The 27,700-nt window shown below is 41.6% G+C and overlaps 1 protein-coding gene across 2 annotated transcripts; it reads right to left on the reverse strand.

Annotated features, from left to right (window-relative positions):
• On the reverse strand, positions 1-7,942 carry LOC132992871 (protein delta homolog 1). Of its 2 annotated transcripts, none has more exons than XM_061062426.1 (6): positions 7,788-7,942; positions 7,300-7,378; positions 6,962-7,025; positions 6,353-6,483; positions 5,176-5,317; positions 1-1,225 (listed from the first exon to the last, which is right to left on the reverse strand). In XM_061062426.1, the coding sequence occupies exons 2-6, from the start codon at positions 7,349-7,351 to the stop codon at positions 436-438; spliced, it is 1,179 nt and encodes a 392-aa protein (XP_060918409.1). In that variant the 5' UTR covers positions 7,352-7,378; positions 7,788-7,942; the 3' UTR covers positions 1-435. The 2 variants fall into 2 exon arrangements, with proteins under 2 accessions (XP_060918409.1, XP_060918410.1); XM_061062427.1 differs by lacking the exon at positions 7,788-7,942 and adding an exon at positions 7,620-7,754.
• Between the last annotated feature and the right edge of the window lie 19,758 nt (positions 7,943-27,700).

Genomic DNA, 27,700 nt, shown 5'->3' on the forward strand with positions numbered 1-27,700 from the left:
TAAATCAGTGCATCTCTAGTTGAAAGAATACTAAAAGAAGTGTATTTTGCATGTGATCACATGTCATTTCATAAACTTTTATGATAGCACAACTAAGGTATGAAAAAAACAAGACACTGGGATTCCAAACATAAGAAATAAGAAATACACAAGAAATACAACACAATGACATCATTTTACCAGCCATCAAGGTGCAATTTTATACAATCATCTTTTAGAATTTTGTACATTTTGGGCAGTTTCTCAGCACGATGAACGGTAAATTTACAATCCAGCGTCACTGTTGTCCACTCGGTCCAGTAGACTGTACATTAGTATACTATAGTCCTGTATGTTAACACAACTGTACAACAGCCATAGTATTTCCTTGGTGGTATAAGACATTCATGTTAAACTCCATGTAGAGTGAAAGGGGAAGAGAACCAGACCATTTCATCATATGGAGGTGTAGTGTCTCCCAAAGCTGGTGAGTCTAATCTTCTCCGGCAGGATGATGTTTACTGAGTGCTCGGGCTCTTCCTGGCTCGCTGTGCCCGCTTCTCTCAGAAGGTGTTCCCTTTGCTGCCGAACAAGCTGGCTGTACTTGGCATTAGCCATCCACGTCTCACAGCGGCCAAAATAAACAATACCTGTAGTTCCCAAGATGACCAGGCAGGTGAGCAGGGCCAGCATGCCGAAGCAGATGAGCTGACCGTGGGTGACAAGGAAGCCCTGGGAGTGCACCGTCTCCTTCAGGGTGATCTTGAGCAGGTCCCTCTCTGGCGGTCTGAGGAGCTTGTGGAAGGTGTGAGCAGGAAGGGAGTAGTGCTGCGGAGTCAGAGCAAACACTCTGTGATCCACAGGCCTTGAGCCGACTGGCTTGGACCTCGCCTTAGGTCTGTGCTGCAGGGAACATGTGGGACCTGTAAACCATTTCTGGCAAACGCACCGGAAGGTTCCATCTGGTTGACCAACACACATGCCCCTGTTGGCGCAGGGCCTGCCGGCGCAAGGCGAGAGGCTGCTGGTGTCATTACAAGTGAAGCCAGTGAAGCCGTGCGGACAGACGCATGTGAAGGCCAGGCCGTGGTTTGTACAGTTGCCCCCGTTGAGGCAGGGGTTAGGCTGGCAGCTGTCAATGCTGATCTGACAGAAGTCTCCGGAAAATCCAGGGGGACATAAACAGGAGGAGTAACCCGCTGACCCATCAGCATCCGTACATGAGCCACCATTCTGACAAGGAGAGCTGAAGGACAGAGGGACACAATGTGAATAAACAGCAGGAGGAAAAAGGCTTGCTATCTGGTACACAGCTTCACAACAGCCTGTTCAATTCTGCGGTCATGAAGCAATCATTGGTGAAGCCGCCACCAAATGTGACAAAGCATTGTTTACAAGATGTTTTCATAAAGTGTCCATAATATGTTTACGAAGTCCCTAATTCGTGGAGTCCCTCAGGGCATCGTCCTGGGACCATATTATCTTTTATTAGATTAATTAGTGAAAAACATTTTACACACCACATTGCATTGCCTCTGTGCTGCCTGTCAGAACCCATATCCGGTCAAAGCTGTTTGACGGCACCTACTGATTTTGTTTCCTAATTTCTAGATCCTTGCTTGTGTCGTACTTAATCTCAGATGCACGTGCTAAATGAAATTACAGGGCAGATTCAGAGGGCAGAACAAACACCTAGCTGTGGGAGCATCACCCAGCTGGGGGAACACAGGGGTTACTGCCCTTTGTGATGTCACCAAGGGAAAATCTCCAAACAGCCTGTTTGAGCACACATTTTCCCGAAAAGTGGAGCTCAAGACGGAGAGGATGAACTTTTCTCACTTTTCTCGAGTAGTGTTTGAAAAACTTGGCAAAGTGTATTTTTCATAATATGTGACCTTTAAAGTCTGGTTACAGCAAGAGTTTTTAAATGGTCGACCTCAGATTTAAACCATTTTTGCAGACTTGAATACCTGCAATCTCATCCAGCATTGACCCCAATGAAAAGAAGGTTAAAGCGCTCTTGGTAGCAGGGTGATTGCAGTCTTGTATGGTTCACTATCTGCACGAATACCCATAGCAGTCAACCGAAATGTCTAGATATTTTCAGGAGCACACATGTTAAAACGGTTTAAATGTTTGCAAAATGTAAAAAAATGACCTTTGAGGCACAACGTGGGGTCATAAAAAAATACTTTTTTTTTTGTATTTCATAGGCACATAACAGAAATATCCAGATTCTGCATCATAAAGAAAGCAGTCTTTACAACTAATTCAGTGAAACTTCAGAAACTGGGGCAATCATGCTTCAAGAATGACTCGAATTAAATCAATTAAATAAATGACTGTTGCTAATTAACTTCCTCAATCAATCCACTGATAGTTTCAGCTCTTGAGTAAGAAAGTTATTAATTATGTATCATCGATTTTAGCCTTTTTGCTGAGCCCTATTGAAAAACAGCACGCAGCTCATTTTGTGCAGAGTAAAAAATCTTTAACAGTAACAAGAGATAGAAGAAGTCGAAGCTTTTTCCCTTTGCACTAATGTTTCTGCTCCGACGTCTGCAGCAATTTCTGATCTATGCCGCCATGATGCACAAACAAGGTGCAGCGATGAAAGCTCGGGACTAACCAATCAATAACTCTAATAGTATCTTGTGTAATTACAGAACTCCAGAACATTTGTCTGTGGGAGTCAAAAGAATAATAGCTCTGGCACACTTTTCAGACATCTCGGCGGTCTCATAAAAGGAGCTGATTAATGAAACCTCATGCAGGACTTTTAATAGAGATGAATTCCCTGTAGGCAGGCAGGAAAAAGCTCCGCTCATCTTATTCTAAAAATGATTACAAGCTTCTAAAGATTTCTTTAAGAGGAGGGGTAGCTTAACCATTCCCAGACCTTGAGCCGGAGGTTATTACATTCTAGGTGTGTCCAGAAGTCAATAACAAGACAGCCGCAGAGAACAAACACAGAGGGGTTCAGAGTCTGGTGGGGGGGGGGGGGGGGGTGTCAGCAAGCTGCGTCTCCAGAGACTCTTTGATACGTGTCTGATGGACAGGAGGAGGGTTTCTACACAGATCAGCCCTCTGTGTAATCCTGCTGGGGGAAAGCGTGGGGCTGAGGGAATGATCTGCTGTTTGTTTGGTTGTGGCATTTGGTCGAGCATGAATTGTACCTAAAGCAAAAACTCAAGAATTTTTTTGTTTTTGTTTTAAATGAGTATTGCAGTGGTGTGTCTTCCTGTATCCAGAGGTGCTTCATCTGTAAACCTATTCTAGCAAGATATTTTGACAGACATGACTCATCTTTTCTTTTTTTTTTTTAGAGGACCTGAAGGCCTCACTGAACCAGCTAATGAGGCGTTCAGGTGTTCCTCATCAACCGGTAAAGTCAAACGTTTCCAGACATTTAAGTTGTAAATGTCATCAGTTAATGCGGCGTATTGGCACCATTAACACCTTAGGTTTTCAATTTATCACAAAATAAGGAAATTATCACCCCATGTTTAAAGTTCATTGGATAACGTAGTAGATATCGATATAAATATATCTGTCAGCATTAACTAGTTAATCATGATTAATACATTTTTTAATCACGATTAATCACATGCTATTTTGTCCCTTTAGGCACACCGTAGATAAGCCTCCTCGATGTCTCCCTGTAGTCACAGTTTGAAAAGAAGGACACTGCTGCACCTTTGAATGTCTCATTTCAATTTAAAAAAACTTTCAGACAGCTCAGCTGACGAGTCTGAAATATTATTTACCTTATGACAAACATTTACCTTTTTAACCGTTCCTTTGTTTTTATTTAGTTTTTCATGCATAACGAGTTCCTCTTTCAGTAGTTCAAGTTAATGTCGTAACCTTCGATCTACCAGAAGGTCCTAACTTTATTTCAAAATAAAAGCATGGTCAAATTCAAACAGCAAGTAAAGTACTCTCAGTTTGAGACTGAAATTCAAAATAAAAGCCTAATAATTTGAATTTAAAAATGCAAAATACTAGAATTTCACATGTGATAACTATTTTAATCCTTTGATTCTTCTGCTGCGCCTCCTTACAGTTATTTGTTCAGTTCCTCTGATATATTGCGCACATTTATCTCCACTTGAAGTCAATGGTATTTCCCTGTGATATGGGGGATAACAGACTATCTAACCCTAACCCATTGAAAGCTCTAGATTGGGGTGCAGTGGATTGTGGGTACTGTACTGACACATAAATACACTTCCCAAGTGTGTCCTCCAAATACAGGCAATTGTAGGCTGACTTCCCGTCACAAACAGCACACAAAATGAAAAGTGACAGCCGTGTCGAAGGATAATGATGTGTTCAACTTTGAAAGATGACTTCAGGGGGATTCGGGTCCAGTTTAAGACGCTGTACAGGTACACACGGCTCGCTACTGCACACAGGTGTCTGCTTGTCAACAAGGGACAAGCACAACAAACCCAGCAAAAGCTGCTGGTTTGTTGATGACAGGAGGAAACTGGGGAAATCCTTCTCTGAAATCCCTTTTTTTCTACAGAGGGGAATTAATGCACATGGTCTTTAATTTGAATGAGTCATTGCACAAGGTGCAGAGTCGATAATTAAAATATATGCACCACATTTACCTTCTTATTGGTGAAGTTTGTAAATGTCATTTTTCACCATAGCAGGATATTGTTATTCGTTTGTATGTTGTGTCATTCAGCTTCACAGCCGAAGAGTTTTCCCTAATCGAAAACTCAGACGAGAAATAATGAGCTTCCACTCCATTCGAGTGAAGTTTTCCTTCACAACATTGGAGAATTGCCAGTTCCCTCATTTCAACAGGCTGCTGTTTGCGGAGGGATTGTATCAAAGCAAAGCTTCTTTTTTTTTTTTGCTCGTCTTACAATTTTGCAAACGCTCTCTCTCCTCTTACAATTCACAACAAATAAACTGGCAGCATTTTGTACAGTAAGAAAAGAACATAATCCAATATTTCCTCAGCGAAAAGCTAATCCCCCACTACAAATTCAGACGACCACAGTCACAGTGTGGGGAGTGTTCGATCGGCTGTCTCTGCCAGTACAGAGGGAGGTTGTACAGATATTGACCCGACACATTGATTATCACTCCTTAACGATACACAATAGCAGACGAGGCTGTTAAACATTCGAGTGTTCCTTTGCTTAAAATAGAAACTGTATTTAAAGGTGTTGGTACCTGTCTGTGTGGCAGAGTCCTCTCTTCAGATGGCAGCTTTCTCCGGTGTATCCCTGGGGACAGATGCACAGGTATCCTCCCTCTCCCGTCTCTATGCAGGTGGCATTTCCAGCACACGGCTGGGATGAGCACAGACGAGTATCTGTTGTTAAAAAAAAAAAAAAGTGCTGTTTTTTTTTTAACATTTTATGTGCTCTGGTTTTCTGTCTCCCTGCTTGTGTGTTTGTTTTCCCCTCCCCTGTGTTTCTCTCACTCACACGCTGCAGTTTCTCTTCTCGTCACCTAGAAGGAAACTGAGAACAATAGCAGCCATGTTCCAACAGATCTCATATGCTCCAACAGAATGACAGATGAACTGTGTGCACTGATAAGGAGCCAGAAGCCAATAGATATCTTTCTGTCTTATCTTCTCGCTGGATTTGGAGTTTTTAGCTTGAGGGGCGGCAAAGACAATTTATGCGATAATGTGCATTGCTGATAATATACAAATTATTATGAGAGTGCTAAATTTACACAAGGCTCTTTGAAATGGAAATGTGACCTTTAGATGACTTCAAAAATGCTTTTTTTTTGCATCAACTATGCAGCAATTTTCTGATTTTATGACTTCTTCATATGCCATGCTGAATAGAAGAAAAAAAAACGCAGTTTTGATTGAGAATTTCTGCAATTATTTTGAGGCTTCAGCTGCCTTCTTTGACCCATTATTCACCCAGAAAAGGTGAATCCTGAATTGTTTTAATGTAGGTCTACACATTCAAGGATTCTGTTTGGTTGTATTTTGTGTACAGGGTCATTGAGGAATATGAGACAAAGTAAAACAGTGGTGCTGCTGTCAAGTCACATACAGAGAATAAAATGTTAAAGACGCACCAAATATGTTTATTGTATGTGGAAAAAGAGCTATGTTATTTTTGCAGGAAGGTGCAAGATGCTACAAAGGATGAGTACAAACATCCATAAAGATTATAATGATTTATTAACATTTGTGTTTCTCTTCTCTAACTTTACCTTTCTTTTAATACATTTAAATATATTCTTCAGACACACAATTTTCATTCTGTGTGTCTTTGAGGCTCCGTGACTCAGCCTAACCTCTGCTGCAGGGAGGCAGACGGGGGGGGGGGGGGGGGGATGGAGGAGGCGGGTGTCTAGGGGGAGGCTTAATGAGACTCACCTTGATCACACAGGCTGCCCACCCAGCCCTCCTCGCAGGCGCACTGCCATGCCCTCTCGCATTTCCCGTGCAGGCAGCCGGGGAAGGGTACGCACCGGTCACAGTTCTCTCCTTGCCAGCCCGGTTTGCACCTGAAAAGAGGCGAGAAAAGGGGGACAGCCATCAACTATTAATATACCACCTACAGCGCCCAGCTGCCCTACTCTTGTCCCCATAATGCATGCTTCTCCTTTCACAGTTAAAGTCCTGTTTGATTTAACAAGTTACTGGTGATGGGATACAGTCATTCTGGCTCAGGAGTAGAAACTGTAGCATCTGCCAGGCAAATCATTTCACAGTGGGCATGCTTCAGAACCCAAAGCTTTTGAGCTATCTGTTAGAATAACAATGTTTTTTTCACTGTTCATACACAGCCCTGATTTGGCTGTTGACTTCACACAACTGAAGGACGCCAAACAAATCACAGCAGAAGGATCCAGTTGGCTGAATTGCAATTGCATTCCTCTGAGGAAGAAGCATTTACAGCAGAAGCGATTTATGGAAATAAGGGTCGCAAGCCCCCACAGGGTTTGATCTACAGGGGGAATCTATGTAGGTCGTTTTTAGTACCTGCACTTCCCTGGCTTCTCACAGAACCCATTTTCTGTGTTGCACCCTGCGTTGCAATCCCAACCTTTTGAGACAGACAGAAAGGGAGAGAGAGAGAGGGGGGGATGGAGATAGGGAGAGCAGCGTGTTTGCATCAGAAATCTCCCCAAAAAACACATCAAACATTCAGAGCAATGAAATATTCATCCGTTTCACTTTCTGTGACACGCAGAGGGAATCAGTCCAAAGAGAAAGAGAAGAGTTTTATTTTTCACAACTTGACGCAAATGTTATTTTTGTGTCTCTGACAGTTTAACTCACTCTGTGGACGGAGACAAAAAAGAAAAATCTCAGATTACCTTTTGCGATTCCTGTCACGACCACAATTAAGATGACCGCTGTGAGATGCATCGTAATTTCGAGTGAGACCCCTTTGTCCTGCAAAAAACATAAAGCGGGTTAAGTCACAGGAAGAGCGCTCTCTCTCTCTCTCTCTCTCTCGAATTTGTACCAAAAATATATAAAATCACTCCAAAGTTCCTTTTAGATAAAGGACAAAAAAAAACATGAAATACTTGATCACATGGCAAGATGTTAACATTTTACTGAGGCGAGTGAAAACCACTCTTGCTGCAAATCCAAGTGAGTGTTTCTGTCTTTTGTTCTTGAATTGACGCACCTGAACACCACGCGTCTGCTCCCAAAGGTGTCCATTACGCACACGCAAAGAGAGGGGGAAAGGCTATTTTATTCCAGCATCACCTTCCCCCCCCCACCCCCCCCCCCAAAAAAAAATCAAAAGTCCCTTAATTTAAATCATCTTTAAGCATCTGGAGCGTTTCCTTACCTATGTCGCTCCTGCACCGCGGTTCCGAGCAGCTGCGTTCATATTTGATCGATCTGATGTGAGTTGTTTTAATCCCAGCCTCGTGCTGCTCAGAGAGACACTACAGGTGTACTGGAGGCTGTGACGGGACTGCTGCAGCGCGCGCGGCGTCCCAGTGCAATAAGCTCCTCCCACTTTGAGAGGGAGAGAGTGCTCAGCAGTCTGACCCCCCGGAGAGAGAGAGGTGATGTAGCTGTAGGGTCAGACTACTTTGCGTTCATTAATGCTTTTTGAAAACAAAAGTCCCTGCAGGCCATTAACAACAACAAAATGCTTCTGCGATTATTCTGTTTTTGTTTTTAATTATTCATGATACAAACTTTTATCCACCTTGTCTGATTCTCTGAAATGAGTTGATGAATGAGAAAAATTAAAATCAGTAAAAGCTGCAACATAACAGTGTGTAAGATCTCTAATAGAAGTAAAATCCCTGTTTCCACAATCTCACTTACTGTGAAATCTACTGTGGATTTTCACTTTATTTTTGCAGCAAATATAAACAAAGGCATTTTCTGTGTGTTGTATATGTACTGTAGCTCTAGCGAATGTTAGGTCAGGAAGACTGTATTCTGCAAGCTTGTTTGATGATTTATTCTCATACCGTGTTCTCCATGCACGATCACTCCTTTTTTCCTAATCATCACCTGCTGACATCTATCCAACAGCCCGGCTCCACTCCCTCATCGTTAGCCTATATTGCTGCCTTGTTTCAAGAGGACATATTATCCCCCTTTTCCAGCTTTTCAAACAGTCCCCCTGTGGTCTAAATGAAACATCCGTGCTGCGCTTTGGTCAAAATATAACATGAATCAAGCACCAGAGGAGGTTTGTGACCCTGTATAAACCAGCTCTCTCAGAACGCTCCGTTTTGGTGTGTGTGTCTCTTTAAATGCAATGACCCCGCCCACCCTGAGTTTTCCTGGTAGACATCACTCCTCTGTAGTGAGAATAAAAACGGCTGATCTTGAAGTTTTGTTCTAGGCTGGGGGTGGAGTTCATTGGTGGAGATACCAGGGGAGGGGAGGGGATTTTTTTAACCAGAATCCCACTGTGACATCACAAGAAGAGCAAATTTGAAACAGAGCATTTTTCTCTGTGTTGTAAGACTTATGCAGACCACAAACAAAGGACTGGATGGGTTCATTTCACATTTTGTGGGTCTGTAGACACTCAGGTTACAAATATATGTTCAAAAACACTGTGAAAGTGGATTTTTCATAATATGTCCCCTTTAAAAATGTCTCTCTTCCACTAGTTCATTCTCTGACAATTATTATATGTAAAATGAATATTTATCTTTGAATCATTTACTCGTCTCTCCTGATTGAAATCCTTTTGTCTGACTCTGATCCTGAGGTAAAGGTTAAAGGCGTTAAAAAATAACTAAATATAGAAATTATTCATTTTGTCATTTTCTCACTGATTGCTATTGTAGGTCATAAAGAGGGATCAATTTTAATCTCACTAACCCGCTGCAAACTTCTCACAGTATAGGTGTAAGAATTGTTATCAGAATAATGCATTAAAGTATTGACACAGAAGCTCTTATTCTTCATCATAGTTCTCACTTAAGGTTGTCAATTATTATTATTCAATGATGATGAACCTGTACATTACAATAACAATGATACATTATTATCTGTTGGAGTTGGGCCTAATTTAAATATGTAGCAGTAATTTAAGTTTCCATTGATTAAGAGTAGAAGGACAGAAATGTAGCATTCAAGGAAAGAACCACAATCAATGACTCCTCAGAAACCAATTGACCATTTAAAAACAAACATGCCACCAAGGACTACTCATTTAAAAAAGTGAACCTGAAGAACTGCAGACCACCCCCTCCCACCGCCTCTCCTCTTGTAACATTATTGAATGTCTTCCCTTATACACAGCGTTCACATCATACAGTATAATGCCCGTTTCTATTCTTAGTCCACTTGCCGCTGTCCACAGTCTCCCTTCATCCTTCCCAAGGGCAGGGAAATATATTTTTCTTGAGCTGGGTGCTTAAAGTCCAGGGGCCTAATAATGAGTCTCACCTCTCCCACACATTATTACATCCACAGTAAAGATCTTGGAAATGGCAGACGAGGGAGCCGCAGTGCCTCGTAATCTTCTTTAATGTTTATCTCTTTGCATGTGTGGGGCGGCTTTTGTTTTAAAGAAGATAAATATGCTCTCTCTGCGTATCTTTTAACGCTAATGAGTTTTAAATGTGGAGAAAAGGACAAAAGTCATCGGGTTATCAGATAATCTTTGCTATCAAAGTAACATTATCAGATGATCTTTTGGGTCATAGTCAGACATTTTTCAACGTGAAAACAACAATAAGAAAAAGTAGTTAAAGATAGAGTCAGTGGATTTTTTCCTAAAAAATAAAAAAAAGACTTTAGAAAAGTAATCCAGCTCATCATCCATACGTGTGTGTTAGTGACTGTGTCTACAGAGACCCTGTCCTCTGACTCTATTTCGATGTTTTGGTTGACTGGTTTCTGTGCGGGGAGTGGATGTGTGTCCCCCAGCCAATGAAAGTGCGTAGTTGGGTTTGAGAGATGATCAAATTCAGCGATTGGACGCCATTCAAACCAGCCAAATATTGCAGATACGGCAGTTTGACGGAAATGTAATCATAGTGAGGCGAAACACCAAGTGGATAAAACTCCTTCTGAAACAAGGGTGAACCTTGTGTTGACTGTCACCCACAGACGCATGTGTTGGAGGTTATAAGGTGAGCTTAATGCAGACTCAATGAATGAGAAAAATAATGGAAAAATAACGTTCTATGATAGAAAAACGTGTTATTCCAAGTCTAGAAGAGAAATAGTTTAATGAATTGGTTAATCTTTTAGCTTGCAAATGAGAAAATGGATCAGTGAGTATAAAAAAAACATCAACAAAACAGTCAACGATCGAGTCTAATTCTCAGCTAGCTTGCAGAAAACATACAGCACATGCTAACACTTCAATTTGTGTGCGCGTCTGGTGACGATGAACTCAGGGGGAGGGGCCCAAATTAAATGTTGTGTTTACAAAGTGCAACGAACAATGCTACTGACTCTACCCCGAGACGCTGCTTGTCAACAGGCAACTGCTTGGGGCCCCTGATCCAGGAGGGGGCCCCTGAGAGCTGACAAACTTAAACCAAAGCAGGGGCACAAAATGTGCAAATTTTGCAATGACAGTAGGAAGCCTCCCTTAGGGGACCCCATTAGACAGCACTCACTCTTGTTGCCCTGCTAAGCGTTGCATGTATTATTCATGTGAAAAACAAAGTTTGTCAATGAAAGTCAACAAAGAAAAACGAAGAGGAATTAAGTGTTGGCTTGCAGACATAATGGTGATGAACGATGGTTGGAGGGCCCCCCAATTGATTTTTGCCAAGGGCCCCAACAGACTCTAGAATCGCTACTGACTCTACCTCTAACCTTTGAAAAGGGTCGACATTTGTTTAAGTAGTAAAACCAAAACTGCTCGTGAGAATATTCAGTCTGTGCTTGGATACGTTTGTCAGTTATGTTACCTACATGAAGGAAGTAAAATAGGAAACACGAGTTACAACACGCCTTTAAACTCGAAATTTAAGTTACAAACTGTATTTTAATTCTAGAAAATTACAGTTTTTTTTTCCGAGAACGTTTTTTACCGTTATTTTACAGTAATTTATTGGCGCCCCAGCTGCTGAATATTACTGTTTTTTGGTGTAAATGTATACATACATTTAGTAATTGAGTGAACACAGTGTTTAGGTTTCACACACAATGAAACCATGGAGCCCAATTTAAAGTCTTGTTTTTTCACCTGTCAGTTCACCCCCTATTGTTACCTTGTGTGGATTTTTGCAAACGACCAGCCGCTTCTGTGCAAAATACGTCAATAGATGGTCTGAAATGAGGCCTAAAAAGACCAGACACTGCTTTGTTATTCATAAACTATTAACTATACAACAGGTGTATTTGTATGATATTTATAGAATAAGCATAACAGACACATTTATGATTGCAAATAAGCAGCTCATTTTCCTTTTTCTTTCTTTTCTTTCCCGATTTAATTAAATAGTGTAAAGCTCATATAAAATAATACTTGTACTTCTCTCACAGAATCAGTCTGCCTTCGCCCGAGAAACAAGGGCTGCACATGTTTTATTTCGAGAGCTACAAGCAGATGTGAGTGAAGGAGAAACAGATAAGTCTCCTCAGACTCGGCATAATCTTCTGTGAGGTCTCCGGTCTCGTTTCCCTTCTTCAATTCGGCTCTTGTGTTTATTTTCAAACCCTGAGAGACGCGGCTCATAGCCGGAGCGTAACATTACACCGCCGATGTGATTCCCTGCCTCCGCCACCAACCAGATCCACATCAGTCAGTCCTTTTTAATGAAATGTCGGAGGCTTGTTTCTGCTTTATTAAAGTGAAGGAGTTATCTATTGATTTATTTTCTCCCAGCTGTGATCTCATATCGGAGCTTTAATCTGCGATGGTCCAGAGGGAGGGGGGCTCCTGGTGTTGGATATTATGGATCTGAGGATATGAGCGAGTCACTGTGTGTGTTTCTTGCTGGTCTATGTCATTTGTGTCAGTTGGACAGTTTGAGGTTTTAACACAGACACAAACTGTGCTGTATGAATGTGTGCAGCCTTACTGTATCTGTTGGCCTTTACGTTTCCATTAGATACGGATTAGTAGCTTATTGATCAGTGCATTGATGGAGGAAAATGTTGAAGCAATTTATTTTTTCAACAAGTCTCCTGCCAAGTTCACAGCTTTATGAATCTGTAAGCTAAAAGCTAATATCAGCATCCTAATACAACCACAAACAATGACACTGCTAACATCCTGATGTTTAGAAGGTTTTTTGCCCATATTAGTTTAGAACGCCAACATTAGCTGATTAGCACTGAACACAAAGACCACCAGAGGCTCATGGTGAATCACTACTGGATGATTCGTTTATGGACTGATCGGTTTATGGGTAAGGGATTTACAGAAATAGTTGAAATATATTCCTAAACTGTTTTTACAGCCAAGCTAGCAAACGTCTGACTCTGTGAGCTAAATGCTAATGTGAACATGCTCACAGACTGACTGTGACTCTGCTAACATGCTGATATTTCAAAGGTGAAGCTGATATATCTTAGTTTACCAGGCTTACATCATGGATGTCTTATAGAATGGATACAGCCTTGGAGGTGGAGCACTCTTCATTTCTATGAAAGCTGCTCAGTGGCGCATGAAGCAAAAAAAAAAAAAAAAAAGTGGCTTCCACGTGTATAAGTACCCTGAACTTCTTATTTCCTGGGCCCATAGAGCATGCACACTTGGAGTCAAAGTCCCAGGGCTCTGACCTGCATTCATACATCTGAATTAAGCTTGAACTGCATTTTACAACCTTTAAGACCTCATGATGAAAAAAGGGTTATTTAAGCGTTCGTATTGGGATGTTGATGTACCTTTACGCTGATTTATAGACGTCTCTTTCCTAATGTAAGCTTCTGCAAAAAAGTCTTTTCGGCATCATTTGACGCTGTAACACCAAGTTCGGCCACCATGTAAAATTGGCTTCAAAGGTCGACGCTCTTCCTGGGGGCTTTGCTTACATCAGCTAGGACTTATTAAGAGAACCAGGGGATCATGGGAAATCCCAGTATCAGACAACTCACACACATCTAATAGCTGCAGAGATCTTTTTCATGAACCTCACATGTGAATCTCGTGGTATAGAGTGAAGGGAAAAACAATATTCTCACTGAAGTGATAAAGGTAAAGTGTCAGGTAGCCATGAATGTTTGTACCAAATTGAATTACAAACCGTGCACTGATGAGATTTTTCAGTGCAGATAGGAGACCTGCAGAAACTGTAGGCTGTTGCCATTAGCAGTACTCTCTGACTGCAGCATCTTCACTGGGAACTCATTCTTGATTAGTCCAATGTGAGTGCTTGAGTTTGACAAATAAAGTTTTTATGTGTGTTAATTTCTTGAACATTTGATAGGCATCCACAGAAACGAAAATCCTTCAGTGTCTGGGTGATTTATAGGACAGGTAAAATTTAAATCTCACCTTTAGTCAGACCTCATTTCCTGTAAATGTGCGTCTGCAGGGATTTGCCGTCTCCCTCTGATCTCAATAATACACCAGTCTTATTTCTAATCTCTTCCAAGGTTATTCCCACATCGAGCCGCCCCCTCCAAGGTGATGAAACATTACACGCCACATAGGCACAGTTACATCTGCCTATTACCTGTGTAGATTATTTCCTCGCAACTTCACTGGAGACTGGACATAATTTCATCTGAATTCTCCGCACGCAGAAGCAAAACGTGGAAAATCCTATCAGTGCAGTTTAAGATCTAATTAAAGAATCACCCCCCCCCCCCCCCCCCCCCCCCACCAACCCATTCAGTCGACGTTTACCAACCACGCAGCAGGTTTGGATAAAGATCGTTTCATTTTGACTCTCGCATGACGCAAACGTCGGCTTGCAGGAAATTAATCTGGAGTATTGAATTTCGAAACACAATTAGCCGAGTGATAACATGTTGTGTGGCTGCCCGTCTCATCCCTGTTCAATAGGATGCGTCATTAAACAGCAGCTCGGGACAGGTGGGGCTCAATGGGGCTTTGCCCACAGACGCAGTGCACAACTGTAAAAGTGCCATTGCACAGAAGATACGAGATACATCACACAGACAGAGCAGCTGTGCTAATGAAGGCTGCTTTTTTAGTGATTAGAACTGCTGCATGCAAACCATCTTTCTTCAAACTATGGTGCAAACATTATGCACATTACTGGGTATATTCAACAGAAGAATTACAGAGGTTAAACTTGTAAATACATTAACAACAAAGGGCAAACAATGACACCATGATTATTCCTTAAATGACTCATTGAATATCAAGTAAAGCAAGGCAACAAACAGGGACAAATGTATGGACTTTAACCCTTCACTGTTTGTCTTTTTACATTCACTGTCATGAAAAGGAGTCAAATCCCTTTTTTTACTATAATTTTTTTGTTTTTTTGCTCCTAAATAAAAGGCAGACTATCTCCTCGCATCAATCTTCACTCAGTGTTTTAAAAGTGTGTTTATAAAATAATTCAGCTCCCTTATCTTTGTGATGTGATGATATGATTGACATGAAACACTGTCTGATTACGATCCCTTTGAGAAGCACAGAAGATAAAATGTTCAATAGACCTGAAACTTTTGCTGCTGACTCAGATGTAGAGAAAGAGAGAGAAAGAGAGCAAGAGAGAGAGAGAGAGAGAGAGTGTAGCGCTTTGTCATTCAGGGGACGTCTCTTTAGGCGATAGATAGAGGCATTCTTTTTCGGTCAACTTGGTGTCTTGACACCAATTTTCCTTGTCATGAAAATTTCATGATGCCTCATGATTGCATGACGGTCTCATTATCTCCAGCGTCATTTCTCCTGTCTCTCTGGGTAACAGTGAAGCAGAGGAGATATGAGTGTGATACGTCTGCCAATTCTTTTGTTTTTTTGTTGCCGCCCCCGACTTCCAAATACACGCAGTAATTAGTCACAAAGGAGAAACCTGTGTCCCGCCTTCAGGGAGGGGCAGCTTATTTAATTGGCTGCCTGGGTGAAAGGTGAAAGATAAAAATCTCACTGTCGTTTTCTCCGCCAGTGGACTGCTCGTCTAACTCTCTCTGTTTCTGCAGTTTGAGCCGGATTACATCAACTTCAACATTTGGGATTACTTCCAGGATTCAGGACTCGTTGTATTAACTCCATTGGAGCCCTGCGGTGCTTCGACCAATGCTACATTACTCATTAGCACAAAACACCTTAGCTCCTGAATGATGCTTTTAGAGCCAAACACCAACAACAGCATGCACACACCAGAGTCCAGGTGCTGTTGGATAATACATCACTCCCTTTATTGTCAGCATGCTGAAGAGCAGGGGGGGGGGGGATAGAGGGGGATAGCCTCTGTGCTTGTGTTCCTGCATGCATCTGGGATAGTGGCTGGAAACAGAGGAGCACATGTCTCTCTTTTCACTCAATTACGAGGAGCAGTAGAAACGCTCCGTCCATCGCTGACTGGCAGCGTCCAGTGAATTTCTTGGCTCTTTGCTTGCGGCTAACTGCTCTGTAGCATCGGCCTCCTGGGTGCTGGCAGAACAACAAGCACCTTCAGTTTCGGGCTTTCATGCCTGAGCGAAGCCTGCAACAGAATTTTTCCACAAAACAGGTTGGTGAGAGGAATTGTTAAAGTCCATACGGTTAGCTTTTCCTGCCCGGATTGCCAGCTAAAAATTTCACAGCAAAACAAATAGTGTCGAGGGCATCCGCAAATTAGAAGACTCAGTAAACTGTGCAAATGCATCGAGTCATGTAATTGTTACATATTGATCCGACGCCTCACAGGGGGGGATTGGTGTCATATAATGCCGGCTCCTTTGCCTTGTGTCTTTTTATGCCCTCTATAATCAATAACACACAAATAACCTCTTGAATGTACTTCCCATTCCTTTCCCCTCCACTGCTCCTGCAGGGTTTCATTTGCCTCCCTCTAGCCGTGCTTGCTTTTGCCTCGGTGTTACATCCAGTTGGAACTCTGTTCTGTGCAGGAAAGGGCTGATTAATCTTTTTTTTTTTTTTATGAAGAGGAGGTTTATTTTTTCAGTTCCTTTTTTAGCCTCTCTTTCAACAAACTGTCCCTCCAGCCTCCGACTACTTTTCTGTGGCAACACTTCCCTTAATTTCGGGTCATTTCAAACCAAATGTATTACCCTATGTGCTCCTTAAGCCTAGACGTGTTTAATATGTTACTTAAAGTCCCATTGTCTCAATGTTAAATGTTAATACATATAACATTTACATATTTTAATTCATTTATCGGAGTATTTTGACATCAAAATATACTTTTTTTCTCTTCCCCTAAAAAATCTTTCAAATGTCTGATGACTCATCTTACACTCCGGCGTGTTTTAAAATCTTTCGACCAATTATATTCAATAACGATCCAATCAAATTCATCCCAACGCTATTCAGATTCAGACAACTTTATTAATCCCAGAAGGGCGATCCAGTTTCACAGCCTCGCGAGTCATTGAAAGAAGTCAAGAGAATATAAAGGAAACAAACACAGTCCCGCCTTCTATCTCGTGATTGGTTCAATCCCGTTAGAGTTTAAAATATTGTCACGAAACAGCATAGATACTCACAAAGTTCTGTTTCATGGGGACTTTAATATTCTAAATCGTTAAAGTAAAAATAATAATAATAATAGACTTTATTTGGCATGGACATCACAGATACATTGGACGAACCAGATGCATTGTTTAAGTGTATCAGCAAGCATGCTAGTTCTCAACACCTGTCCACAGGTATCATGAAATGTTATCCTTTAACTGCTTACCAGTTGATGAAAAACTTTAAAGACATTTGATTGGCTGATATACAGTGAGGTCGGACCAAATTTCAACATTTGCGACTGAAAGCAGCTGCACTAAAATCCATCTATTAACTTGTAAATATTGTGTTAGATATGTAAATTCTTGGCTAACAAGAGGTTTAAACCTTTTTGTTTACCCGTAATACTACCACATAATTGAGCTACTTCCTAGTTCATGCTAATATTATCGCGCAAGGTACCGAATGCTAAAAAAATGTGTTGTCTTAACCTCCAGATTTTCACTATCTGTTTCAGTTGCTTATGGTAATACCCTTAATTTCTACAACCTTGAACATAGCAGGATATAATTGAAACAGAAATTGAACGTCACACCCTGATCGTGACCTCAGACCGAAATGGCAGCTGTGTGAACTTAGTCAATTGCAGGCAATACTGCTCTGTTTGATAATGATGATTTAACCTTGGCTAACCTCGATGCATCATTAACGCAGAACAGCTTTGTGAAGATAAAGCATAATCACTGTTCAACTCATCCAATCACAGCGCGGTATCTATCATTGCCCTGCCCTTGTGGCTGCACTAACAGCTCAGCTCAGCTACCTGGAACATAAACACCACGAAGCATCAACTGGGATCTGTGGGAGGCAGGAAGCAAAATGATGAGATTGGTGGAATTTGCCATCTGCTCAGATGGCCTGCCCGTGTGTGTAGACATTTTCTCTAAAATTTCATTAATGGAGACCGTGCCATCTTTATCGCCATAGCAACTGTAGCCTCTCATTGTCAAGAAAAGAGCCGAGGTTGCGAAGGAAGCAGATGGACACGGCTGATCATTTCTGAGAGAAGAGGCGAGCCAAAGATTAAATGAGTGAGGAAGGACAGAGAAGAGAGAGAGAGAGAGAGAGAGAGAGAGAGAGAGGAGAAAACAACTAATGCAGAGGATGACTTCACCTGATGCCACCTTCACCTGATGCCAGTTAAATTTGTCTTGTTTCCATGGGAACAGGAGGAGGATGCGTCTCTTCTTTTTTTGGGGGGTGTGTTCCACCTTGCTAAGGGGTTCGATCCATGAAGATAAAACAAAAACATCTTTTCACCCTAAAAGACGAGCAAAGTGGGATGAGCAGAAGTGACCCAGACACTGAAGGTCATCAGAGATTGGATCCACACATCAAATAACCCACTACGATGGGTTGTTTCTAAGAAAAGCAACGCCTCACTGGCTAAGTTAAACTGATTCTCTGAACGCAGTGTTGCATAATTTAATCCAGCACAAGTGATGTATGAACAAAAAACATTTTTTTTACTTCTGACTCATAAAAAAGGAGGATTTTTGAGTTGAGACAGAAAGAGAATTTAGTTTTAGAGGAAACTTAAGAAACCTGTGCTTGTATAATAATGAAGCCCCAGGTTAAGAGTCATGGGTGTCATCCTCCACAAGTTCACATCAATAACACCCGTCAGCGTATTTACATTTATGCAACATTAATTGCCTCTGCCTGTCCCTCACACCCAACAGTATACCTCCATTCACATCAACTTGTCAAGAACTCCGGCGCGCTCATCATCTCCAGAACACCCGCTCCGTTAATCACATCACTCCTGTCCTTCAGATGCAGCATTGATTTCAAGAATTCTGCTCCTCTCCTCCTCCTCCTCACCTTTAAGGCCATCCATAACCTCGCTTGTTTCATCCATCAACCCACAGCCCAGCCTGACCGCCATGGGGGTCCACACAGCCTCTCTCCCACCAGGGCGTCCGTTAACACTGACCCTCTCTCTCTCTCCATTTTCAAATCTCATCTCAAAACACGTCTTTTTTTAAAACTGGCACATTCAGTCTGATCATCATCCAGGTTTGTGTTATTCACGCCTGTGTGTGTGAGAAGTCTGCTTTGTCATTATTTGTAGTGTGTGTTTGGTATCTATGTCTGTGTGGTCCACATGGGAGTGTCCACCAGTGTTGAACTGTTTGCCTGTGTAATGATCTCCGGGGGACTCTGGCAGACCTTTTTTCTAGAAACCTGAGGCACAGAGTGCAAATTGCAGAGGCGCCTGCGAGAGCCGATAGTCGGGGCACTGAAGTAAACAAACAGCAGAAAGTGACCGACAGAAGAGGCAAACAGCCCTCAGTCCTCACTAACTGAATCTGTCTGCTGTATATTGGTTTTTCTCCGGGCACAGATTAAACACTTCCTGTCCCCTGGAGAAAAAAAAAAAAAAAAAAAAAAAACGGTCACTGTTTTGGGATTTATGGAGCGGATCAGGAGGTCAGTTAATTCCTCTGCGAATATATTAAAACTTTAAACGCAGTAATATCGTTAAGGCAACGCCGTACCTGATAGGTTGTATTGAATGGCTGTCAAGCTAGAGAGAGCGGGGGGCGGGTCTTCCTGTCTGGCCGTACAACCAATGGCTGGGGAGCCACCGTTTTGATTAGCAAGGGGGGGACTGATTTTAGCGTCCCTGTTTTCTTGGTTACAAAGTTTTCTGTTGAGTTACAGTCGAGTGCTGTGTGTTAGAAAAATGAAACATCAGAAACGGAGGAGAACGCGTTGCAACCGAGCAGAGTGAGCTGGTCCAGGCAACGACCAATCGCGTGGGCCCGAACACGGACCTTCAACAGGTAAGGTCAGTCTCTTCTTACCTCAGCTTTGGTAATTATCTCCCCGCTGTCAGCAGACATCTGGAAGCCTCAGACAAAGTTATAATCCCAGGCTTGTGTTTGCCGGGACAATATTATCCTACCTCTGTGTACGCAGCTTGCATCTTTAAGCGTGGCTTTAATTAATTGATTAATGTCTAGCCGGCGCTGGAGGTGTTCTGCTGCTATCATTGTGTCTGTTGGTTTGTTTTATAATGGAGATTAATGGTGTTTATTAAAGTGCTATTTTGCTTCTTCAACTTCTTTCCATCCCCGGTTCACACCCTTTCCATCAATACACATGAATTAAAAGAAGCAGGAGAGTGGGAGGGATGCAGATAGGCCGAAAAGATATGGACTCGCATAATAAAAAAAGAACCTGCAGTGACGCTTTAAGGCCGAATTGCTCATTGAAAGTGTCTACCCCTTTTTTTTCCCTGCGTGACATTTCCTCACACAGAGGTAGAAATGTGTCGGTGTTTACTCTGACAAATGCGTAACTTTGTGTCAAGAGGCTTTCAGAGCCGCATTTAAAGCTACAATAATGTATTGCGTTTTTATTTATCTCTTTGTGAAGACGTGTCATCCCATCACGTCGAGGCCTCTAACTCATCCTGATGAGGCGACCGCGTGTAAACAGCTTTTTTCTCTTTGCTGACACAACAGCGGGGCCAGAAAGACGTTTCGCTTGCGTTGAACAAGTGGCGGATAAATGCTTCAATCTGAAACAAATTGCTCAATCAGGGTGGGGGGGGGGGGTGTGGATGATAAACCAGTAGTTCTTCTGCCCGTGAGGCCGGTCAATAACAAACTGGAGCCTCTTTGCAAAGAAAGAAATCGAGCAGAAAATGCCGAGAGATGTATACAATGATGAAATAATGAAAATAATCCATAAACCGTTTTCATGTCAGAATACTTTTGACCGTTTTTTCCACACACGGCGTTCCTTCATCTTCAGGAAGATACTGCAACTCTGTCAGCGTCCACATGTGCAATCAGTAATCAGAAAAGTATTAGCTCTCTGCTCAAATGCGCTATCATTTATCAGCGGGGGTTTCTCGAGTGTTGCTCATCATTGCCTGTCACTCAGCGTCTCCTGAGATCTACACTTTTCTGAACATGAAGAGAACTTTGCATCTACCTTTGATCTTTTCTCTCTCTTGCGTTGAAACAGTCAGTTCGTCAGTCTGAATATGTTTTTTTTTTTTAAGATACAGAGTATTTATTTTGGGGCTTTTTAGGTGCTGTTTTCTTCACGGAGTGGAGCAAAATGGAAGAATGAAAATGATTTTGTTTTTACCTGTAATGTTGAACTTTGTCTGAACCCTTGCTTTTTTGTTATAGTGGTGTTTTTTGGACCTTTTTTTTTTTCATCAGATAGGACAGCTGAAGAGAGACGGGAAATGTTTGGAGGAGAAAGTGTGGGGGCAGCAAACGGCAGAGGTCGGTTCAACATTTCATGAAATTACAAAATTGCACTCTCCTTTGAAAGCTCAGTCTTTAATAGTGCTCTTGTTGTTCTCTCAGGCGTTAAAGGTTCTTTTTCTAAAGCACAATTCAGGCTTTTCATAATAATCCAACCAGAAGAACTCAGCGTTACTGGAAGATATTTGAGCGACATTTTTCTAAAAAGTACCTCCTTTATGTTGTCATAGATGGGAGAGTGAAACAGGAAATTAATCTCACATCACTCACACAACAAGCACACTCTGGGTAACACTTTAGTAACTAGGTACAACATCTTCCTAACGTCCTACCAATAAGCATTAATCAGGAAGTTATTGAGGGCAAACTTAATGTAATTTGATTAATTTGAACAGGAACCATGTTCAATAATCAACATAAATGTTCATTTGATGCATCGTACCAGAGTTAGCTTAGAGCTAGTTTACATCTGCAGTCCAGTCCAGTCCAGTCTTGGATGATATTGATCATCCTCGGTTGTCTTGCCGTTAACTATAACACTAAACAGACTTAATTAAAGATACATCTTCGGGTGTGGGTAAGTAAAAGCACGGGGACAACTTCTGCTGTGCGTCTCATACTTTTTAATGTCCGTCCGTAACAGAGCATGACACATCCAGACTGAACAACAACAACAGCGACACCTTGCTTGTCTTAAAGCAATATCACTCCTCCAACCGTAACCATGGGTAACCTTAAAGGCACAGCGCATCATATCAGACAGATACTCTTGTAAAGTACAAATTGTAAATATAAATGAAATTAGCATTAAATCAAATAATGTATATTATCTCAACCTGAGAAAAGTAAAGATCTATAAAATAAAACTTCACCGAAAATAAATCTCATCTCCATCTTACAATAATCGCTAATATTCAAATATTTTGCTACTAATTAGCATGCTAATGATCAACTAGTTAATAGTGAATATTGTGACTTTCATTTAAAGTGTTGCAGAACTCTGTCTTCCTCTGGAGTGGTATTAAACGCTCCAGCCTCTGAAGCTCGAGACCTAAAGGTATCTACACTGCAACTAAAAAATTTTATAAAAAATATATTAACCTTACCCTGGCAGGGTTATGGCCCACGGTTGATCATTAGACTGGCACTATAACGTTAGAAAGAGATACAACGAGATGCCAAAAGGTTTGACAAAGCGTCTGAATTTGAAAACCTTCCATCAGATTGTGTCCTGTTGGTCTTTGGAACAGCTGTCTCCCATGACAAGCTGCCGTGATTCAGACGTATGAAGTGGTTGTGTGTCAGACTTCAGTATCAGGAGGACTGAATCTGTGGCCTTAGCAGAGGTCTGCGTGCTCTTTGAGTGCCCTTCAGGTTTACTATTGATCATCTGCTCCCTCTGTGAACCTCTCTCACACTCTGTCAGCTGAGCCGCCGTCGTCCAGCAGGAATCAGGCAGCGGATAAGATATTCTACTCCCCGTCTAATTGAATGTTACCTTTCAGCACGAACCTGTGGCTTCGGCTCAAGGTTAAGGCGCTGTTGATATTGCCTCTCCCGCTTCCTCTCACTCACAGCAGTCCCTGGCTATGAATAATTCACGCTCACAGTCGCAGCTGAAAAGAGGGCCGCACACCGGGAGATGAACTCAGCCTCTTAGATCAAACCTCTGTTTATAAAACATTTCTTTAGAAAGGCACTTTCCTCTGCAGCGTTTCACCTTTCATTGGCCGTATTTTCAGTTTTATGAGCCCAATCTACCAAATTCACAAACGCTTATAAAAAGGACACAATGTCCGGTTCAGACGGGGTTTTTTTTTTTTTTTTTTTTACACCGCTACGGTTTACTGACATGCAGTCGTGAAATTTCCCATCAATTTCTCCCTGGCTCAGACTGGAACCAGATAATGAGAGTGTCACTGCTCCTCCAGCTGCAACCAACATGATGGACCTAATTTCCTCGGCAGATTTCCCATCTCCCATCATGCAACAGGAGAAGCATTCTGTCAGGCACTGAGCGAGGACTATCATTTAGAAGAAAATACAAACTTAGACCATTTTTGGAATAACAGGTACAGCTGAGTTCATCATTCACCTTCTACTGAAGTTACTTGATTTAAAGGTGTAGTATGCTGAATTTTTACACTTAAATAAATAAAAAATATATATACAACCTATGTGTTTTGTTGAGTGCTTACATTACCTCAAGTATTTCCAACATTTATCAACGCCTTGAGAAATCGTTAATTTTATAGTTGCATCGCCCCGCCATGACAGACCCACCATGCAACATTTTTATTGTTGCCGTGGGAACACCAGATGTTACGTCAAAGACAGCTGCATAAGAAAGTGTGGGTTGCTACTGAAAGCTGCCGCATGTGCTGCTTTGATAAAACTGTAACGTAAAATACAGGTCAGGTCGGTTTTCGCCCGTTCGACTTCACTGCGGTCAACTCTGCGTCTTTTTCACCGGAGTGGGGGTGGAGTAGCAGATAGAATCACTCCCGTGATTCCCCGCCAGTATCGACGTCATCTTTTGTTATTGTTTTGATTGAAAGCCCCCTGGTGGTGGAATTGACGTACTGTGCCTTTAAAAGAAGAAAAATGCTATTAAAAAAAAGACAACTTTTTACAGTAGTATACTGTGATGTGTTGAAGTAGCATGCATACACTGCTTGTTGAACAGGTATTTTCAGGTTCAGAGGAAAGTTCTCTTCTTAGGTAGCAGAAGTGAAGCCCAGCCTCATCGTAAATTGCTAATCCAATCTGCAAACTGCCTGAAAGGGAAAGGAACAGGGAAGAATAGAAGGAATTTGATGCACAAAAGAAGAAGAACAGTTCGACCTTGCTCTACTAATTCTGTTTTTTTTGGGGGGGGGGGTTTTGCCACTCATTGCCTCTTTCTGGTTTTCTTTCACTAACGACTTTCTTCACCTCTGCTGAAAAGGGGTCGAAGAGAAAGCAGTCCAAACAGACCTGATGAATAGAGGGAGGTTGAAAAGGAGGTGAGGAGGTACAGGGGCAGGCGGGTTTTCTACAACACTGCAGAGGGTAGGTGAAAGAATTAAGTGTGGAGTGAATAGGGGAGAGAGGCTGAGGTGACTGTAAAGTTTGCTCAGTGAAGTGTGAGCAGGTCTTGTGGGCGGCAGGCTGGAGGGAAAACTCACTTCCAGTTTGGACAAAGACAGCAAAATAAAGAGTGAACAGAATAAACAATTACCGGGACACTGCTGCTGGTGAAGTACAAACACCCCCTGCTACCGCCTCCAAGATGTTCCAATTAGATGATTTCTAATGGTTTTGAGATAATGAAACTACATTGGACACCAAGACATTTACTTCTAATCACATTAATGACGTAGAAAAATAGCCTGTCAGCGGTGGTCTCGACCTGTCTTGATTTAAAATCCGTCCAGTCTGAGTCTGAGTATGAGTAAAAATGCTTTTGAATGCGAGATGAGTCAGAGACCTTCAAAAAGTGACCAAGACCAATTTCTAGTACTACAGTACAACTTTACAGACTAACTACTTTCTATCCATTAACATGCAAATATGTTTAATGCTTCAACCACCTACAGGGACGGTGGGGGTCCCTGGTCTGTAGCACCGTTATTTTGGGGGTTTCGGGCCAAAACGTTTGGCCCAGTCTACAGTAGACTTTCAGACGGTAAGAGAAATGAATCAGAAAGACGTGTTGGTTTGTCAGAGGTCTGACAGATGTGTAGATTGTGGCTGCTGTGTTGGTTGGGATCTTGAAACATTACAGGATCAGAGTCACAAGAACCAATGCTTTCTAGCTATGTGGCATCAGTGATATACCTGGAACATGAGTTGTTTACATGAGGGGGATGATGAGAAAACACACAGACTGCCCTGCAGGTCAGGGGAGGTAATTCATTTAAAACGTTTCCAGATGTTCAACTCAGTCAGCTATACATAAAAACATTGATTTAAAAAAAAAAAAAACATCTAACTAAAAAGACTGTTAACATAAAATTCCACCTTAGAGGCATGTTTTAAAATCAAAAGTCTGATCTTTGAAACCTTGTGATGGATAATTTTAATGTTTAACACTGATCACACCCTGACAGGATGTTCAGGTGAGTATTCCCACCATTTACTGTTATAAGCTTGAATGTCTTTTTGTCGCATCTATTATTTCTTTTTGGTTTTTTTTGTGATCAAATGTTTTTATTTTCTTTAATGGAGGTCAAATTACATATCACAGTAAAAAAATTAAATCATACGTTCCCTCCATTCTAACCCCCTCTCTTTCCTCTCATCTTTTATTTAATGTGAATATTTTCTGTACTCTTTTTAGTTTCAGCAAGAGAAGAATAAAATAGAGATTTTATCAGTGACTCATGCTGTGTGTTATGTGTGTTATGTGTCTTTGAGCTGACACTCCGGCTGTGCAGAAGTCCTCTTTTTCCACATGGTGGATTTATCATCTTTGGAGGGAAAGCTTGCACATTTGTAAACATCATTCTTCTTCTCTTATTTCCCCTCATTTCAACAGAAAAGCCTTACTGGTTTAGAATTTAAAAAAAACAAAACGATGGTGCTCAGAAGCGTGTTGTTTTTTTTTTTACATTTCTGACACTGCAATCATGTTTCACACACAGCGAGCAGTTCATGTGTTTGGCGGTGTCACACTGAGTGGCCTTTGAAAGTCTCCTCAGGATGCACAGGGATCGCTGATGCAGAAGAATCACAGATTCTGTTGTACCTGTTAACAAATGCTGTCATCACACAAGGCAAGGGAAACACGACGAAGTGTTATTTAGTTAAGACTCAATAAAGATTTACCGCTGTAGCACTAGTATTTTATTCTGATTTGTAATATTTTATCAGTCTTTTCCTTGCTTGAACAAATCCCAGCATGAAATCAAGGACACAAACAGGAGCCACATAGGTAAGATCCACTGAACCCCCCGCACTGCCTTCAGCTGAAACTCTGCATTTATCTTATAATTACAGACTTTATTATAGAATTACTGCGATGTGATTGTCTTTATATGAATCCGAGCTCAGCTCATAATGACAATAATCTTCACTGAGTGTGTCATTTCCTTTGTCACGTCGTTGTGTCGACACAAGAAAAGACCGGTTTGATTGACATGCATCCTAATTATAAACTCTGTACGGTTGAGACCGTGAAATGTTGCTAAGAAACAGATAGATTTACGTGTCAGGAACACCTCATCGACATACACAGTTGCAGAGATAATTATGCAGGTTTTTATCTTTGTGCAGGTTTTATCTGGTGTGAACTGAAGAGGTGTCAAAGTTAAAGCTTCAGGGGAGTGAAGCACCAGCCTTCAGAGCTGAGAAATGAAGCTCATGAAGTGTGGAAAAAAACTGCAGTTCCTCAAGTGTCCACTTGAGGCTTGCTCCAACAGGGAGCTAACACTTGTGATCCAACATTTACAATCAAGTAAGAAAAATAGTTTTGATCTTAATAGCTCTTTAATTTTATTCAACTACAGGAGTGTTTTTATATATAACAAACTTACTTAAATGATGTAGTCGTAAAGACAGGGTTGATCATTTTAGAAAACTAGCATGATTTTGAAAGTAGCATTCCCATCAGTGCTCCATCTACACCCTGGCCCCTCCCCCTCTGTGCTGACAGGTTCGAATCCCACCTGTGGCTCCTTTCACCTATGTTATTCCCTACTCTCTCTCCCTGACTTCCGACTCTACCCACTATCCTATCTCTACATTAGAGGCTCTAAAAGCCAGAAAATAAATCTTTAAAAAGATGAAATGAACCTTGAAATAACCTTAAAATCAATAGGAATCATGACAATAATGAAATGATAAAACCAGACTGAGAAGATGTCTTTTGTTTGCATTTCAGTAAACATCAGTATTTCCAGCTTCTCTCGGGTCCTCCAGCAGATTGTTCCAGCGTCTCGGAGCATAATGGCTGAACGGAGCATCGCCAAATGTTTTAGTTCTGCTCTGTGTGAACGGCTAAAAGAGGAGAGGCGGAGGATCTGAGGGGCCGTGCCGGTTCACGAGCTAAAAGCATCTCTGAGAGTTTGTCTGGTGCAAGGTCATGCACTGCCTTATAAACCAATACAAGAGTTTTCAAAATCAATATGAAAACTCACAGGCAGCCAGTGTAAAGATTTGTAGAACGGGTGTAATGTGCGCTCTCCTTCTGGTCTTTATTTATGAATTTGTTTAATCTGACAGGGACGGTTTACAACCAGCTGTACCAGAGTTAGCTGTGAGCTCATTTACATTTTAAGTCCCCGGGCAGGAGGACATAACATAACCGCTATACAACAGTATTAAATTAATCCAGAGTGAAATTCACATATAATATGAATAAAGTATCTTCTTCTTCTTCTTCTTCTTCTTCTTCTTCTAATTTGCTAGCTAATGAATCAGCCCTAGCTTTAGCCTGTTTAGCTTTGA

This window comes from Labrus mixtus, chromosome 18 (genome assembly GCF_963584025.1).
Source record: "Labrus mixtus chromosome 18, fLabMix1.1, whole genome shotgun sequence".
In the NCBI taxonomy this organism is placed as follows: Eukaryota; Metazoa; Chordata; class Actinopteri; order Labriformes; family Labridae; genus Labrus; species Labrus mixtus.

Coding starts and splice junctions, on each gene's coding strand:
- LOC132992871 (XM_061062426.1), bottom strand. CDS start 7,351: ATGCATCTCACAGCGGTCATCTTAATTGTGGTCGTGACAGGAATCGCA. Junction 5,318..6,352: donor GGGCAGCCTGTGTGATCAAG/GTGAGTCTCATT, acceptor TTTTAACAACAG/ATACTCGTCTGTGCTCATCC. Junction 1,226..5,175: donor GGACTCTGCCACACAGACAG/GTACCAACACCT, acceptor TCTGTCCTTCAG/CTCTCCTTGTCAGAATGGTG.